Source organism: Phycodurus eques, chromosome 8, assembly GCF_024500275.1.
Source record: "Phycodurus eques isolate BA_2022a chromosome 8, UOR_Pequ_1.1, whole genome shotgun sequence".
In the NCBI taxonomy this organism is placed as follows: Eukaryota; Metazoa; Chordata; class Actinopteri; order Syngnathiformes; family Syngnathidae; genus Phycodurus; species Phycodurus eques.
The window spans coordinates 30,267,850-30,286,074 of NC_084532.1; the positions used below are offsets into that span (position 1 = coordinate 30,267,850).

General features: G+C 48.3%; 1 protein-coding gene across 12 annotated transcripts in view; it reads right to left on the minus strand.

The window, feature by feature from the left end:
- The window catches only part of nfic (nuclear factor I/C), a 31,814-nt gene extending 26,415 nt beyond the window's left edge, over window positions 1–5,399 (minus strand). For 3 of the 12 annotated variants that reach the window (XM_061684841.1, XM_061684840.1, XM_061684842.1), the window contains exons 1-2: window positions 4,133–4,947; window positions 807–977 (exon numbers count right to left, since the gene is read on the minus strand). In XM_061684841.1, coding sequence (XP_061540825.1) covers window positions 807–977; window positions 4,133–4,396 — 435 coding nt within the window. In that variant the 5' untranslated portion in view covers window positions 4,397–4,947. Of the gene's footprint in view, window positions 1–806; window positions 978–4,132; window positions 4,952–4,977 lie in introns of those variants that run through there. The other 9 variants (XM_061684848.1, XM_061684844.1, XM_061684850.1 and 6 more) reach the window with 6 other exon arrangements.
- Between the last annotated feature and the right edge of the window lie 12,826 nt (window positions 5,400–18,225).

Below are 18,225 nucleotides of genomic sequence, written 5' to 3' on the forward strand. Positions count from 1 at the left end.
TGAAAGTGTACTGGACTCATTTGTAAATAAAATCCAATATTTGAAAATTATTCCACTACTATTAATTTGATTATACTTGCGAGAAATAAAGGAATTACTTAAAAAATGAACTAGCATTTGTATCCGTCCATCCATCCATTTTCTGAGCCGCTTCTCCTCACGCGGGCCGCGGGCGTGCCCGAGCCTATCCCGGCTATCATCGGGCAGGAGGCGGGGCACGCCCCGAACTGGTCGCCAGCCAATCGCGGGCACATACAAACAAACAACCATCCGCACTCACATTCACACCTACGGGCAATTTAGAGTCTTCGATCGACCCACCGCGCATGTTTTTTGGGATGTGGGACGAAACCCGAGTGCCCGGAGAAAAGTCACGCAGGCACGGGGAGAACATGGCAAACTCCGCACAGGCGGGGCCGGGGATTGAACCCCGGTCCTCAGAATTGTGAGGCAGACGCACTAACCGCTCGTTCACCGTGCCGCCACTATAATTTGTAAAATCTAATATTTAGTATTTTATTGTTTTGCAAATGAAAAAACCCTTTCAAGTAAAATTATTCGAAAAATATGTTACTTTAGTTGCAATGAATAAACAATTACTTCATAAAACAAATGTCTATTTTATGAATCTTTGTTATTTAATTTCAATGAATCAATTATCCAAGTCTTTCATGAGCTCCACGAACTGCAAGATCATTTGAACGAAGCCATTTCAGAAAGAAATATTGCAGGATTCTTGGTCATCTGCTCGCGTACGTACGAACGTAGGAAATAAATAAATGTCAAATGTGTTTTCCTCGACGCACCTCTGCCTTCTCACCGAGGAGTTCTTCCTTGACCGCCCTCTCTTCTTCTTTGGTCATCCTCTTCTCGTGCTTCTTGAAGTACTTCCTCTTCCTGGCCTGCAGGTTGAACCACGTGTAGGCGAAGGCGCGCACGTGCGGCAGCAGCGCCTCGATGAACGGGTGGAACTCGTCCTGAACACAAACAAACGAACAAACGCACGGGGTTCATGTCCAGTTTCTTAAATGCAATCTTCCTCGCCCCTCGAGACATCGAACGCGAGCCAGAAGTCGCCGGCCGACTCAATTGGGTCGAAGGCGCCGACGCGGACGGATGTCCGACGTCGCCTCCGCGGAGGTCTTCCGGCGCCTCGATGGTGACGTATGAAAATGTCCGTACGTCAGCGCCATCGCAAAGGGAGCAGAACTTCATCTTCTGTTTTCGGCGTTTGAATATTCCTATTTATATTCAATTTGGGGCAGTATGTGATGTTAAAATGACGTCCTTACAATGGCTCATGGTTGCTTCGCCTATCTAATCACTTATTTTGAAGGTTTGTAAAGTACAACCCCAATTCCAATCAAGTAGGGACGTTGTGTTTAACATGAATAAAAACAGAATACAATGATTTGCAAATCATCTTCAACCTGTATTTCATTGAATACACTACAAAGACGAGATATTTCATGTCCAAACTGATCAACTCGATTGTTTTTAGCAAATAATCATGAACTTAGAATTTGATGGCTGCAACACGTTCCCAAAAAGCTGGCACAGGTGGCAAAAAAGAGTGAGAAAGTGGAGGAATGCTCATCCAACGCGTGTTTGGAACATCGCACAGGTGAACAGGCGAATTGGGAACAGGTGGGGGCCGCGATGGCTTCCCTGAAGTGCGCAGTCGTTCACAAGCAAAGGTGGGGCGAGGTGAACAAGTGCCTGAGAAAATAGTCCAACGGTTTAAGGCCAATGTTCCTCAACGTACAATTGCAAGGAATTGAGGGATTTCGTCATCTACGGTCCAGAATATCAGTCAAAAGGTTCAGAGAATCTGGAGGAATCACCGCATGTCAGCGGCGAGGCCGAAAACCGACATCGAATGCCCGTGACCTTCCATCCCTCGGGCGGCGCTGCATCCAAAAACGACATCGATGTGTGAAGGATATCAGGAACACTTCAGAAAACCAATGTCAGTAAACACAGTTCGGCGCTACGTCCCCAAGTGCAACTTGAAACTCTACTATGCGAAGCAAAAGCCATTTATCAACAACACCAAGAAATCCCGCTGGCTTCTCTGGACCCGAGCTCATCTAAGATCAGAATCAGAATCAGCATGTCCAAAAAACACACAAGGAATTTGTCTCCGGTAGTTGGAGCCGCTCTAGTACGACAACAGATGGACCGACGCAAAGTGCAAAAGTGTTCTGTGGTCCGACGAGTCCGCATTTCAAATTGTTTTTGGAAATTGTGGCCGTCGTGTCCTCCGGGGCAAAGAGGAAAAGAACCATCCGGACCGTTATGGACGCAAAGTTCAAAAGCCGGCATCTGTGATGGTATGGGGCTGCGTTAGTGCCAATGGCATGGGGAACTTACACATCTGTGAAGGCACCATTCATGCTGAAAGGTACATACAGGTTTTGGAGAAACACATGCTGCCATCCAAGCGACATGTTTTTCACGGGCGCCCCTGCTTATTTCAGCAAGACGATGCCAAACCACATTGTGCACGTGTTGCAACAGCGTGGCTTCGTCGTAAAAGAGTGCGGGTACTCGACTGGGCCGCCTGCAGTCCAGACCCGTCTCCCGTTGAAAACGTGTGGCCATTTTGAAGCGTAAAATACGACAACGGAGACGCCGGACTGTTGAACGCCTGAAGCTGTACATCGAGCGAGAAGGGGAAAGAATTCCACCTCCAAAGCTTCAGCAATTAATGTCCTCCCTTCCTCAACGTTGATTGAATGTTGTTCAAAGAAAAGGTTTTGTAACACAGCGGTAAACACGACCTTGTCCCAGCTTTTTGGGAACGTGTTGCAGCCATCAAATTTCGAGTTCATGATGATTTACTAAAAACAATCACGTTTATCAGTTTGAACATGAAAGATCTTGTCTTTGTAGTGTGTTCAATGAAATATCGGTGGAACATGATTTGCAAATCATTGTATTCTGTTTTGATTTATGTTTAACACAACGTACCAACTTCATTGGAATTGGGGTCGTAATTCGGCTGCTGCCATTTTGTCAAATGCATTTGGCCACGTGAAGAAAGTCAAAACCTTTCGACGTGTCGACAACATTTTTGCATTCAAATTCCTAAGCAACACATCGAGACTTTGTACAGCTTTACGAGTTACTCCACATACGGGGGATGCGAACGATGAACCGCGACGTAGCGGCGGAACCCTGTACACGACAAATTGACGGCTCGCTAGTTTTGAAAGCAGAACTAATTGATATTTGTGCGCTCAGCTATTGTTCAATTGATTTTATAAAAAGGGTTTAGTAACAAAATAATGTTTGCAATATATCAACCTTATTGAAAGTGAAGTCAATTTGCAATTTTAGTACTGATATTGTTTTATAGCACACTACATAGGGCTGCAACAAATGACTATTTTGATCATTGATTTTTATTAATTGATGAATGGGATCCAAAAGATTCTTTAAATTCCCATTCCATTATTAAAATGATTCCTTTGCCGGACAGCGACACGTCTTTATTTCGGAATAGTAAAAGAAGTGAGGGTTTGTTTTCCGACGCGTTCATCAAAGTCAATGCGAATAGCGAACGGGGATTTAGACGGCGAGCCGAGAGGATACAAATCAGAGGATTGGGACCGTTTGAAGTTAAACGAAGTCGCCGAACAATTAATTGATGGTGAAAATAGTTCTTGACGAATTGGACAATGGATTAGTTATCGATGAATCGATTCATTGTCGCACCTCTCCATCCGTGGCAATTAGCGGCGCGCTGTGTGCATCGTCGATCGCTACAAAAAAAAAGAAGATCGGACAGCAAACGAGGAGTTTGAAGCGAGTCGGCGAGCGAACGCCGAACAAGAGATTTTGTTTTGTTTTGTTTCGTTTGTCGTCAGCAGCAGAAGCTGAATTTGCACTCGGGCAATCTTTGCCAACCGTGGGCCGGCGAAGCCCTTTGGCACTCTTTTGTGATTCGGGGCTGTTACAGAGAAACTTGATTTGACTTCGAGGGGAGGCAAACGAATTGTGTACGGTTAGCCTCCATCAATCGAAGTTCCAAATCAACACTTCGGCTGCATCCGAGTGTTTGAAAGAACTGTCACTTTTTGTTTCTTGTGGCCCATCGAGTGCGTCAATTCCTACGTTGTGCCATTACTTTGCGAATCCGGGCTGGCGCCGCAGCGGCTCTTCGTGCGGCCGCCGGCCGGGACCCGAAGCCCTCCGTCGGCCGCACTCTGCCCGACTGCGGCCATTTTCTGCTGACGCGCGCGCGCTCCGCCGGGAGGAAGTTGAACTTGGCCTTCCGCCTTCCGCCGTCGCGTCGCCCCGAGCGGTGACACGCAAGCCCGGCCGGAACACTCGCTCCAAACTCCCAAAGCAAAAGCCAACAATGGCGGCCGAGCGACGTTTGGGGCGCCATTATGCGGTGTCCCGCGTTCAGCGCCTAACGTTCTCCTCTTTGTTGGCGTTTGGAGAAATTCGGCGTCGACGTGAGCCACTAGAAAAGCCTGTTAAGGATAATAAAACGACTTTTGCATTCGTTCAGGAAGGCTGACTTCCGCCCTGTGAGGACCGTGCGACAGAAGCCCTTCCCAACTCCAAAGTGGAGCTTTTCAAATGCCAAGAGTCGCGTGCCGCTGGCTACGACGACACCGAATTGTAGTCTAGAGCATATATGTTTGAAATGCACTACGAGTCATTTCCTAAAAGAGGCGTGTGTCCGTCGACGTCCGCATGTTCTTGAATTGCGTCTATTTTCATGGAAGTTTGGCGATGCGCTCGCCAACGTCACACTGAGGCTGTTAGAAACTAAACATGGGACATTTTGGAACGGAGAAAAGAAAACACACAGAGCAGAAGTTTCGTGGCAAATGACCGTCGTCGGCCTTTTTGTTTTGGGATGGGGGGGGGGGGGGGCACCGCCAGGACGGACTGAAAACGCAACCGGAACAGCTTCTTCTTCTTTTTCGGTTGTTGTTGTTGTTGTTGTTGTTGTCCTACCATGTCCGAACCGAGGAAGTTGAAGCGGACGTCAACGCCGGCCCATCTCCAGCCGCCTTCCCTTCTCATTCCATATTCACGCCCGACGCGACGTCCGTGCCGGCGGGGGGGAAATCCACGAGCGCAAGCGTCCCGCGTCGAGCCCCGGCTAGCCCCCCCTCGGCTCGCCCCCTCCCTCTCCCGGCAGGCTGCGGCAGAGCACGATGGAGCCGCGTTCACCTTTTGTTGTTTACCTCCGCCGAGGAGGGGCTCCTCCTCTCGCCCATTTCCAAATCATCCTAATCGTAAATACATAGACTTGAGTCCAAGAGGCATCACCGCATTGCATGACGGGAGCTCCAAGGAAGCCCACTAGCGGTTAGCACGTTAGCATCAGATTTTCCCACGTCATATTTACAGTGTGCAGATCGACCTCATAGTTCCCCATACCACTGACGTGATGTCATCGACTATCAACCAATCGGCTCTTCTGTATTTGGAACATCATCATCATCATCATCATCATCATCATCATCATCAGTGTACACCGAAGAAGCAACCGACGGTTCGCCGCTCGATGCCAGGGCGCATCTGGGCAAACGAGACACACATTGAAGACGTTTTTTTCCCTCCCCAACGCCACGGCAACGAAAAACATCCTTGGCGTTGGCCCTGCGGTCGAGGCGGCACAGAGCGGGCGAAGGTTCGTTTGGCACGGAACTCAACCGCGGAAAAAATCCAAACAGTTTGGTAACGTGAAGGACAAGTGAAGAAAACAAATAGGTGCAAAGGGAAAAAAACACAAATTGAACATTTGAAGTACCCTGGGTTGCGTTTTGCCATCTGCCTCCAAATGCAACACAAGCTTGTTGCGACGTCATACAATGGACACTTAAGATAAACAAAAATGGGAAATAAAACTGACCAAATTACAACAAGATGCTCGTGAATGATATTTGAAAAATGAGCTTTGGCCACCTCACCCACAACATTGAGAACACGCCCGAAAGGCCCCGGGGGTGGATGAGATTCGCCCGGAGTTCCTCAGGGCTCTGGATGTTGTGGGGCTGCGCCGGTCGGACACGCCTCTGCAACGTCGCGTGGACGTCGGGGACGGCGCCTCTGGATTGGCAGACCGGGGCGGTGGTCCCCCTTTTCTTAAGAAGGGTGTGTTCCAACTCCAGGGGGATCACACTCCTCAGCCTCCCCGGTAAGGTCTATTCAGGGGCGCCGGAGAGGAGGGTCCGTCGGGAAGGAGGTTTTCAGTGTGGTTTTCGTCCCGGCCGCGGAACCTCGGACCGGCTCTGCGCCCTCGGCAGGGTCCTCGAGGGCGCGCGGGAGTTCGCCCGACCGATCTACCTGTGTTTTGTGGACTCGGAGAAGGCGTTCGACCGTGTCCCTCGGGGAGTCCTGTGGGGGGTGCTTCGGGAGTACGGGGTACCGAAGCCCCCGATACGGACGGGCTGTTCGGTCCCTCTACGACCGGAGTCAGAGTTTGGTCCGCATTGCCGACAGTAAGTGGGACTCGTTTCCGGTGAGGGTCGGACTCCGCCCAGGCTGCCCTTTCTCACCGATTCTGTTCATAACTTTTATGGACAGAATTTCCAGGCGCAGCCGAGGCGTAGAGGGGGTCCGCTTTGGTCATTCTGGAGCAATTTCAGGGCTCAAACTTTCAATCAATCAATCAAAACCTCTATTGACTAAAAAATGCGAAAACAACTTTTACAAACTCCTGCAAGGGAATCACCCAAACCATCTCCAATTGGAAGCAGGTGTCCTCGACAGATGTGCCGAGTGAAATTGGCAAGCGCTCTCGTCGACGCCAACCAATGTGGGCGGAGCACGGTGTCAAAGTTTGATCATCATTTCCACCATTCTCCTAAAATAAGGAAAACATTCGGCCCCGACACCGGTTTCGCCGACCGTCACCAAATTTGTCGTGCGTTGCGTGACTATCATAACAAGACGCGCACAAAGTCTCAAGGACCCGTGCCCGAAATTAAACAGGAAGTCGGCCATTTCGGGCAAATTTGGGCACGGCTTTGACCAGCTCCCGCGAGGGAATCTGCCAGAATGAGCCCCAATCGGAAGAAGGCGTCCCAGACGGATCGGCGAGTTTTTCTGCCTACGACATTTAATGTGGGCGGAGCGTGGCATCGAACGATGACTGTTTTGTGAAAAAAGGTGGAAAAAGGAACACAAGGCCAATGAATTGCTGCTTATTCATTTTTAAATCTACCTGATTTTCTATGCTGTCTATGAATGTGGATTGCCTGTATTGTGTATTATGGTGTTTTTTTATTTGGGTCATCAGTTAGTATTTTTGTCCAAGGTGCACCGGACCTTGCGGGTTTTATGATCCGCATGCTGTGTGTGTGTGCGCGCGCGTGCATGTGTCCGAGAGCTGTGCGTGCGCGCGTGTGTGTGTGCGTGTGAGCTGCTGACTCAGCCTCTTCCCACAAGTGCCTCTTTGGCTCCCTCTGCTGGTGGTCACATGGCAGGAAGTCTCCACGTGATGACAAGAAGAGCACATGCTGGGAAAAAAATGGTGGCCAGCAGGCAGAAGAAGAGGAGGAGGAGGAGGAGAGCAACTCTTGTTTTGTTGTTGTTGATGTTGATGTAGCAGCACAGAGGACCATTTAGTTCCCAGGTGGCTCCCCGGGGCCTCATGGTGAACAGGTACCGCAGCGCATAATCATGGAAGCTGTTTCTAATGTTCTCACCGCTTCGTTTAGCTTCACGAGGGCGTGGGAGACTCGTGTCAGACTTAAGCTGTTACCATTTTTAGGATTTGAGACCACACGACGGACCGATTATCGGCGCCGATATTCGCCATTTTGACTTACAACCCCAATTCCAATGAAGTTGGGACATTGTGTTAAACCTAAAAACAGAATACAATGATTTGCAAATCATGTTCAACTGATATTTAATTGAATAAACTGCAAAGACAAGATATTTCATGTTCAAACTGATCAACTTGATTGTTTTTTAGCAAATAATCATCTGGACTGCAGGCGGGCCAGTCTAGTACCCGCACTCTTTTACGACGAAGCCACGCTGTTGTAACACGTGCACAATGTCAATGTGGTTTGGCATCGTCTTGCTGAAATAAGCAGGGGCGTACATGAAAAAGCCGTCGCTTGGATGGCAGCAAGTGTTTCTCCAAAACCTGTATGTACCTTTCAGCATGAATGGTGCCTTGACAGATGTGTAAGTTCCCCATGCCATTGGCACTAACGCAGCCCCATACCATCACAGATGCCGGCTTTTGAACTTTGCGTCCATAACGGTCCGGATGGTTCTTTTCCTCTTTGGCCCGGAGGACACGACGTCCACAATTTCCCAAAACAATTTGAAATGCGGACTCGTCGGACCGCAGAACACTTTTCCACTTTGCGTAGGTCCATCTTAGATGAGCTCGGGCCCAGAGAAGCCGGCGGCGTTTCTGGGTGTTGTTGATAAAGGGCTTTTGCTTCGCATAGTAGAGTTTCAAGTTGCACTTACGGACGTAGCGCCGAACTGTATTTATTGACATTGGTTTTCTGAAGTGTTCCTGAGCCCATGTGATGATAACCTTTAGACATCGATGTCAGTTTTTGATGCAGCGCCGCCCGAGGGATCGAAGGTCACGGGCATTCGATGTCGGCTTTCGGCCTCGCCGCTGACACGCGGCGATTTCTCCAGATTCTCTGCACCTTTTGATGATATTCTGGACCGTAGATGACGAAATCCCTCAATTCCTTGCAATTGTACGTTGAGGAACATTGGCCTTAAACTGTTGGGCTATTTTCTCACGCCCCTTGTTCACAAAGAGGTGAACCCCTGACTAAGCAATTCAGGGAAGCTCTTTTTCTAGCCAATCACGGCAGCCACCTGTTCCCAATGAGCCTGTTCACCTGCGGGATGTTCCAAACACGTGTGGGATGAGCTTTCCTCCACTTTTTGGGAACGTTTTGCAGCCATCCAATTCGAAGTTCATGATTATTTGCTCAAAACAATCAAGTTGATCAGTTTGAACATGAAACACATTGTCTTTGTCGTGTATTCAATGAAATATCGGTTGAACATGATCTGCAAATCATTGTATTCTGTTTTTATTCATGTTTAACACAACGTCCCAACTTCATTGAAATTGAGGTTGTATATTGGTATTTATTTGATGCTGTGGACCATGGGAACTCCCTGAACTTTTAGTTTTTGTAACGATTAGCGACAGATTTACATTTCAGTTGTATTGAAATTGTGGAAAAGTTGATTTGCTGTCCAAAACTTTCAGCGGCTATTGTAGAATTTTTCATTTGACTTTTTCAAACTTTGAATTTAACGTGTCATGTTGCAAATCTGAAAAACGGTTGAAAAAACACGCTTAAAGGCATTTAACAAAGTCAAGGAAGTCTCGGAGTTTGTATTCTTCAAAATGTGGACGGCAATATTTTCCTTTTTCCCCGCAAACGAACGTCGGCTCCAAATATGGGTTCGCGGCCTCCCGACTGCCAATCATCGGGACGGGCCCTGAAAAACACCCGATCGGGCCTCGGACTTGTGCCAGCCTCCACTTGACTTTGGCTTTCCCAGAGGACAGATGTTAGCGCGGGAATCATCCTTTTTAAGACGGATCAGCCGCAGCGGCTTACCGAGACCGACGGCGCCGCGTTCACGCTTGCAGATTTCTACGGGGTGGGGCAATATTGTGGAAAAGTGACTTTGATGTTTGTATACAAATGAGTTGTGTGAAATGAAACAGCCAAGTCAATCTTTAGTTCACGGGCGATTTCTACCCCGCTGCGATGTAACAGGGGGCTCGCTAACAATAACCGCCTTCCGGAGCCGCTTTCGAGCATTATCATGTCAAAGCCAAAGGTAAGCGGAGCTGCAGTTTTAGCGTAGATTGGCATGAGCTAATAGTAAAAATAGCTGACACATTGACACCCCACCCAAATTGTTTGGAAGTGCTTATATTCAGTGTTGGGGAGTAACTAATTACATGTAACAGGATTACGGAATTGAATTACAAAATGTACGTCATAGTCATCCGTCACATGACCGGGAAACGATGTTCCCGCTTGTCAAGCCGAGACTTGCGATTGGCTCTCTTTGGTCGTGTTCTGCTACACCCAGAAAAGGCTCCGTGATAGTCCCTTCGGATCGTCCGCCGGCGCGGTCGCTTTAGAGCGCCTCGTCGTTGGCTGCGAGTGCATGTCACGCAGTGAAAGACAAAAGCGCAAGAAGGTTAATTGTTCCTTTTTGTATCTGACCTGCCAGCCGAGGTTTTGGGCCGGCGCGGCCGCTTGTGAGCGCCTCGTCGTTGCGGCCGCATTTCATATACAATGGACCCCCCACGGTGTACTTCTTCGACACACACACACACACACACACACACCTATCCCGTTATTCATAGAAACCCTCGCTTATTTGCAACATTTTTTTCCCTGATCGTTTACAAAAAGAAAAAATCCCCAATTATAATGAGCTTGAATTATTTGCGGATTTTCAAATATCGGGGGTCCGCTGTACTTGGCAATTTTTTAAAAATCATTTCCATTTGTCAGGCTTGTTAAGAACAGACTGTGCTGTGCTGTGTCAAACTGACAAGCCAGTCCCTTTGCAGGGACTTTAAGCTTAATGATAAGAGAGGCGCAGGGGCACATCGCCGTCATCCCTTAAACACAACACGCATCGCGAACGTCGACATCGTGACTAACCACATGGGCACTTGCAATATTCGTTCTGCTATGTGTTCATTTCGGTTCAGGATGTTGTGTTCGTTCACATTTTTTTATTTATTTTTTTTGCGGGGGGGGGGTCAATCAAAGGAATTGAAATGAGCACATAGCCGCCAACTCAACTAAATTGTAATCAAATGAGAATGAACGCATCTGACCATCCACCAGGTGTTGGCGCCGACATCGTAGCGCAGTCGCCACCTCGCCGTCGCGGACGCAGTCGTCATGGCGACGGCTGTTTATGGAAGACGAACACGCTCGGAGCGACAAATCTTCCTCCTCTTCCCGTAGACGCTCGGACTTCCCCGCGTCATCAACATCATCATCATCAACATCATCATCATCATCGTCGTTTAAAAAAAAAAAAAAGTTCTGGATTCCAGCAAGGGGGCGTCACCGAGAAGATTAGGACCTTCATCAAGTTGTTACACTTCTCTCACGCACTCCAATGTGAGCCTGTCGTGTCGTTACATAAGCAAACTAACAGGCAAAAGTCAGTCTGTCAATGGACAACTTCATTGATGACGTTGATTGGAATCAAGGCCAGCACAGCGGCCTCGTGGTTGGCACACCCGCCTCGCAGATCCGGGGTCTCAATCGTTGTTTTTTTCCATATCAGGGGTGGGCGACCTCGAATGCTCAAAGAGCCATTTAGACCGCCTCCCGCACAACAACAACAACAACAAACCTTTTAACGCGGATAGTCAGCGTAACACTGCACCTCCGTCCATGCCAGTGCATAGACTGTATCATTTGGTTTTGGGCTTTTTCACCGGTACGTATCAGAAAGGATCATGTGTGCATGCGTTCGGGAGAACGCAAAATGTTGTATCAGCATGAAACTAGAAGATTTGGAAGTCTTAAAAAAGACGCTTGTTTTGAAGCTTACTTTTGGAAAAAAACCCGTCAACGTCCGTTTGAGTCCTCCTCGTATTCCAGAAATTCAACTTACGCACCTGCGGCCCAGCCGAAATGGCGTCCCGGTCACCGTTGGACGGCGTGCGGACCGTGCGGTCAGCTGTGGACAATTTCGCTCCATCATGGCAAATATAAATATCGGTCCCTTTCAATGCGATTTTTGACCTTTGACATTTTCTTCAGAAACTCTTTATTCCCCTTTGGATTTATCGACTACCGTTTAATAAATCTCGACGCGCCTCATCGGCGGTTCTGACACATATTTTGAGCGACGACAAATAAATAAAAACAATTCATTTGATTGTTATAAGATCGCCATAATCTTCAAATTTAGAATTTCATTTGAATAACGAACAAAGCAAAATGAAAACAAATTGGAAAATGAATGAGTTTCCCAACACGCATTGCGCCAAGCAATGTTGAACTTCCGCCGCACTTTTTCATCCACGTGTTTATGTTAGCGCTCGTTGGTCGAATGTTGTCATTCATGATGTTGCGCTTTGCCTTGTTTCTGTCGTTCGGTTCCTCAGAAGCCGAGTCAAGTTGAGCACGTTTTCGCCTGCCGAGACGCCAGCGTGTCAAATCATCGCGTCGGTAACGGCAAAGACGCGACGGAGTTGTTCTCCATCAAAAGGTCGGAATCGTTTTCCAAGCTTGAAGGCCAAAATGTCTCGAGTGTTCGGTGTTCCAAATGAAGTTACGGGAATGAACGAAATTTGCGACTGACATTTTACGCCCAGTTTTCCTTCCCCGTGAAAACTCGGACAAATGGGTCAAAGGGTTCCTGTTGTTTTGGGTTCCAGAAGGTTAGTTTGTGCTCGTGACTCAAGCGGCCTTTCGCGTGAATGCCGCCGGGGAGAAGAGCGCGCCTCGTGATGTTGTCGCAATCCGCAAAGGTGGCGCTCACCTGTTTCCGATTAGCCTCTTCCCAACAGGTGCTTGTTGTTGTTGTCGTTGTTGTTGTTGTTGTTGTTTTGGAGCGTTCGCCGTCCGTTCCCGCCCCCTGCCTTCGCTTTTCGCAACGTGTTGCAGTCGGGCGTCAAATTCCCCCCAAAAATATTGGTTTTAAAAATGATTTATTGATATTTATTTGCCAAAAAAACAACGATCGTGTATTCAATTGAGTATTTGCAAATCATTGCATTCAGTTTTGGATTTCCGAAGCGGGCTTTGTACATTTTCAGTAGATCCAGTAGTGAGAGGACGGACGCGATTGTTTGTTTTGTCATGAAAGAGGAGAAAAGCGTGAGGGGAGGCGGAACGAAAGCCGACGGGAATCTTGCTCTCCGCCGGGCCTACAAGCTGGTTTGTTGGGCTTCGTCTCGGCGCGTCTCCGCAGCCTCGTCGTGCCATCTGAACGCCTCCCGCGCCTCCTCCTCCTCCTCCTCCTCCTCCTCCTCCCTGTTGCACAAGACCACGACGTGCGTGTTGATCAGTCGCCCCGAAATTCTAATGTTTGTTGCAACAAATTGCATTCGTCGATTCCCACGTGAAGGCGAATCGCTGCGCTGCTTCCGCTCTGTGGATGTCGGGTTGTTGTTTTTGGGTCCAATCCGATTTGCGGCTGACTGTGGCACGATGAAACACGAAGAAGATCGTACAAAACCGCGGCAATATTTGTGATCTGGTTGCCGAGCGCAATACGTTATTTTTATACGAAAATAGAAATGTTTTCGCTCCCATTTTTCATGCGCTGAACTCACAGAGCTACGACTTTTTCTGTGTACACGCAGGCCTATTTCTCTCAAATATCGCTCACAAAGGTGCAGCGATTATCCCGGCAAAGGCGGAGTGCTCACGAACGCAGATTTAGACAGATTTGTGAACAATATTTTAAAGAAATAGGCCTTCTGCGTTTGTGGGGGGAAAACAATCTCAAATCTTTGCGTTCGGCTCATGGAAAAGGGGAGCGCAAACAAACGTGCTGCTGTTAATATTTTGGTTTGGTGGAAATGCTCTGTCTGCGTGTGTTGCTGCAGCGTTTGTGTTCAAATTGCACTTGTTTATAACTAGACGGTAAAAATGATTTTTTTTGTTACCTCAACTCATTTCCCTAAAAGTCCCTAAACGGTTGGGTCAACTTGAAATATTAGGTTTGAATATTGTCAACTCATCAGTTCAACCAATCAGAGCGGTCCAGGCAACTCGGATTGCCGAGTTGACCCCGTGAAATAGGAGTCGCCCCTGCAAAACTCCCCGGGACGACCCACACTAGCCAACACGTCGAGACCTGGAAAGGAGGCCGTTTTCTTTTACGAGGAGGCCCGGACAGAGTATCAGGAGTCGACGTGAGGGGGGTTAGGTTGGAAAAGGTGCGCTTCGCCAATGTTAAACGTCGGTTGCCAAAGCAGGTTCCCGAAGCCAGTGTCGGAAATATGACCCCGGTTAGCGCCCTGTGACTTACATCGCCTATTAGCTAACGATCTGAATTCAGTCAGGGCATTTCCGTGTCAGGAAACAAACAAAACGGGTCAATCCTGGATATGTAAAACAATTGTACTTTTGCGTGTTGCAACAATGTCTATTACCGCTCTGGGAAGTAGTGCTATAGCTGAATCTTTTCAAGTTAAATGCGGGACAATGAACGAGCTTCTTTCAAGTCCGTGAGGTGTGTCATAGATGTACACAACGCTAAGAAAGGCAGAATTGTTCCCTTGCGTGTTAAATGCGGAAGGGATCATGCATAGTTGGGAGGTGGCTTGTAAGCAAACAGCTTTGGGTGTCCCATAACGCAGCATTTCGTGAAGCCCGGAGTGACGATGCATTTTCGGGCAGCTGATTATTATGTGCAAAAACCTCCCACCGCAATTCTTGGTCCGGGAATGTCTCCCATCCTGTGCGGAGTGAACATCACTCCGTACAGGATGGTAAAAACATTCCCTCCGCGTGGCTGCAAAAGGGCTTACGAGCCCCCGCGGCTGCCGTTCGGAGACGACAAAACCCATCGTCGACAGCACAGGCGGCGGTCCAGCTAAAGCACGTGAGCCGATTGCTCCGGTGAGAAAGGTGTCGTGTTGACGGCAGCGGCAGAGAAAGAGACGTTTTGGTTTTTCCTCCGTCCATGTGAGGGTCAAAGGGCAGAGGATGCTACGATGCTGCGTAAACCCCTTTGAGACAAACCGTGAGCGGACGACAATCTTTCAGTGTGTGTGATATCCACTTTTCAATGTGGATTCTTGTCGGGGAAGAAGAAGAAGAAAACAAAACTGTCAAAGTCACAAAAACGCCCAAGCGATGGCGCCTCCAATAGCTTGGAACACCGTCAATTGTTCAGTGAGGACATCGTGCGTGCGTGCGTGCGTGGAAGAGCGACCTGTCCTTCCTGAAGAGTCTGCTGAGGATGAGGACGACAAAGACGACGAAGAGGAAGACCACCACGGCGGCCAGGCCCGTCAGCCACGGCTGAAGCGTCACCGCGCCAGAAGGCGACGCGCGCGCGCCTGCGGGACGCACATTTGCAAAAGCAATTGAAAGATGGAGAGCGGCCGCTGCGGCGACATTCCGCTGGGAGTCGCAGTCGCAATCCAAACTGGGAGATTCAAATGCATTTATTCATGGGTGGGCTTTTTTTTTTTTTTTTTTTTTTTATTCATTTATTTCAAAGAACTGGTATGTTGATTTACTGTTAAAAAAAATATAAATCAATAAAAATCTATACATTTTACAGTTTTGCACTGATTTCATGACATAATTGGTTGATTCTTTATCATAGAATTTTAAAAATGACAATGAATTACAATTTAGAATCAAAAGAAACTATTGTCCATATTTTCTATATATTTATTCATTTTTATATTAAGTCACTTAATTTAATAACTAGTTCATTTATTTATTGTACCAAAAAGTAGAATAATCAATTTTGTGCATCCAGCATATTTAACAGACTTGCGTTTTTTCATGAACCGGTTAATTAATCATAATAGAATTTAAAAACAAGATAAACTATTCTCATTTTTAGATCATATTATTTATTTATGATTAATCAACCAAATATTGCATTAAACTTTCATCAATTAATGAAACCATTGTGCATATGTTTTAAGGAATGTATCTCATTAAATAATTGGTAGGTTGATGTGAATGAAAAAAAAGAGTAAAATGAACTCGTTTATTTTAAAAATTCAACGATTGGTCAATTAATAACAAAACAGAACATGGGAATGAATTATTATTACTAAAAGAAATGATTACAAATATTTTTGGATTTATTGTCCAAAAATAAATTCATCGATTTTGTACATACAATGTTTAAAAGTGTATTTAATCAAATCATTGTTGAACTATTACAGATAAAGTAATGAAAGATAGCTATTTATTATTTTATAATTAAAATGAACTATTGTACATATTTTACACAAATTTATTGATGTATTTATTTTTTGGAATTCACATGACTAAATAATTGGTAGATTGATGAATTCAAAATAAAATGAACCATTTTAAATGTATGCTTATTTAAAAATGAAATATTGATCAATTAATTTAGAATAATAAAACATGACAATTAATTATTTTGTCATGAAATAAACGCCCGTCCTGTAAGCCGTCGCCTTATCGTGGTGGAGCGGTTCGTGTGTCCCAGTGATCCTCGGAGCTAAGTTGTCGATGGATGGACCGTGTTTTCCTTTGCCCGGACGCGGGTCACCGGGCCCCCCCCCCCCCCCCCCTCTGGAGCCAGGCCCGGAGGTGGGGCTCGAAGGCGAGCGCCCGGTGACCCGAAAGGGTAACGTGGGTCCCCCTTCCCGCGGGCTCACCGCCTGCGGGAGGGGCCGTGGGGGTCGCTCGGGTGCAGTGCGAGCCGGGCGGCGGCCGAAGGCGGGGACCTCGGCGATCCCAGAAGCCGGCTCTAGGGGCGTGGAACGTCACCTCTCCGGCAGGGAAGGAGCCCGAGCTGGTGTGCGAGGTCGAGAAGTACCGACGATATATTGTCGGACTCGCCTCCACGCACGGCTCGGACTCCGGTACCGGTCCTCTCGAGAGGGGTCGGACTCTCTTCCACTCTGGAGTCGCCCGCGGTTCAATGCTCACGCGGGCAATGACAGTGAGACCCGGAAGACCCCCCCCCCCCCGATCACAACCCGAGCGGTGTTCTGTTATTGGACTTCTGCGCTCGTCACGGATTGTCCATAACGAACACCGTGTTCAAGCATAAGGGTGTCCACACGTGCACTTGCACAACCGATCACCACCAGGCGGAGAGTCGGCTCGGACGGCGGGGGAAGATGCCGGTCCGACCTGGCGGGCCCGAACGTATTGCGAGGGTCTGCTGGGAACAGAAGGGGTTTCAACTCCCACCTGCGACAGAACTTTGCTCGTTCCGGGAGAGGCGGGGGACATGGAGTCCGAGCGGTCCGTGTTCCGCGCCTCCAGGGCTGAGGCGGCCGACCGGAGCTGTGGCCGTTAGTGTCGTGGCGCCGATCCCCGAACCCGTTGGTGTGGGATGCCGTCAAGCTGAAGAAGGAATCCTATCAGGCTTTTTTGGCCCGCGCGACTCCCGAGGCAGCCGATGGGTACCGGCCGGCCGAGCGGTCGCCGAAGCAAAAACTCGGGTACGGGAGGAGTTCGGTGAGGCCATGGAGAAAGACTTCCGGACGGCTTCGAGGAAATTCCGCTTTGGCGGCCTCAGTGTTTTATCTCCGCTCTTTGCAGACGACGCGGTTCTGTTGGCTTCATCGAGCCGTGATCCGCAACTCTCACCGGAGCGGTTCGCAGCCGAGTGCGAAGCGGCCGGGATGAGAATCGGCACCTCCGAATCGGAGACCGCGGTCCTCGGTCGGACGAGGGCGGCGTGCCCTCTCCGGGTCGGGGATGAGATCCTGCCCCGAGTGGAGGAGTTCCAGTATCTCGGGGTCTCGTTCGCGAGCGAGGGAAGAACGGAACGGGAGATCGACGTGCGGATCGGTGCGGCGTCTGCAGTGATGCGGATACTATATCGGTCTGTCGTGGGGAAGAGGATTCGATTTCCCGGTCGATCTGCGTTCCTCCCCTCACCTACGGTCGCGAGCCGCGGGTCGTGACCGGAAGAACGAGATCCCGGATACGAGCGGCCGAAATGAGTTTCCTCCGCAGGGTGTCCGGGCTCTCCCTTAGAGAACGGGCGAGAAGCTCGTTCATCCGGGAGGATCTCAGAGTAGAGCCGCTGCTCCTCCGCATCGAGAGGAGCCGGAGGAGGCGGCCGGGGCGTCTGATTCGGTCACGTCCCACCGGGAGGAGACCCCGGGGACGTCTGGGCGTCCCTGCTCAAGCTACTGCCCCCGCGACCCGACTTTGGATAAGCGGTAGAAAATGGATGGATGGAATAAACGATTGCACCAATTTTACATGTATTCATTCTTTTGTATATTCATTGATCTCAATATTTTAAATGATTATTTTGTAATTGAAATAAAGTATTGTGCATATTTTAAATGTCCTTGTACATTTGTATTCATTTATTTCATGAAATAATTGGTCAATTTTGTTTTTGTTTTTAAAAAATATATTGGAAACATTTACAATTTCCCCTGCATGTTTGTAAAGAAATATGAAATAAGTGGTGACTTCGCCAATTGCAGATTGCATCGGCTTTGTTTTTTTCAACGGATTTGGAAGAATTTTGCATCACGGAATTCCGTTTGTCATGTTC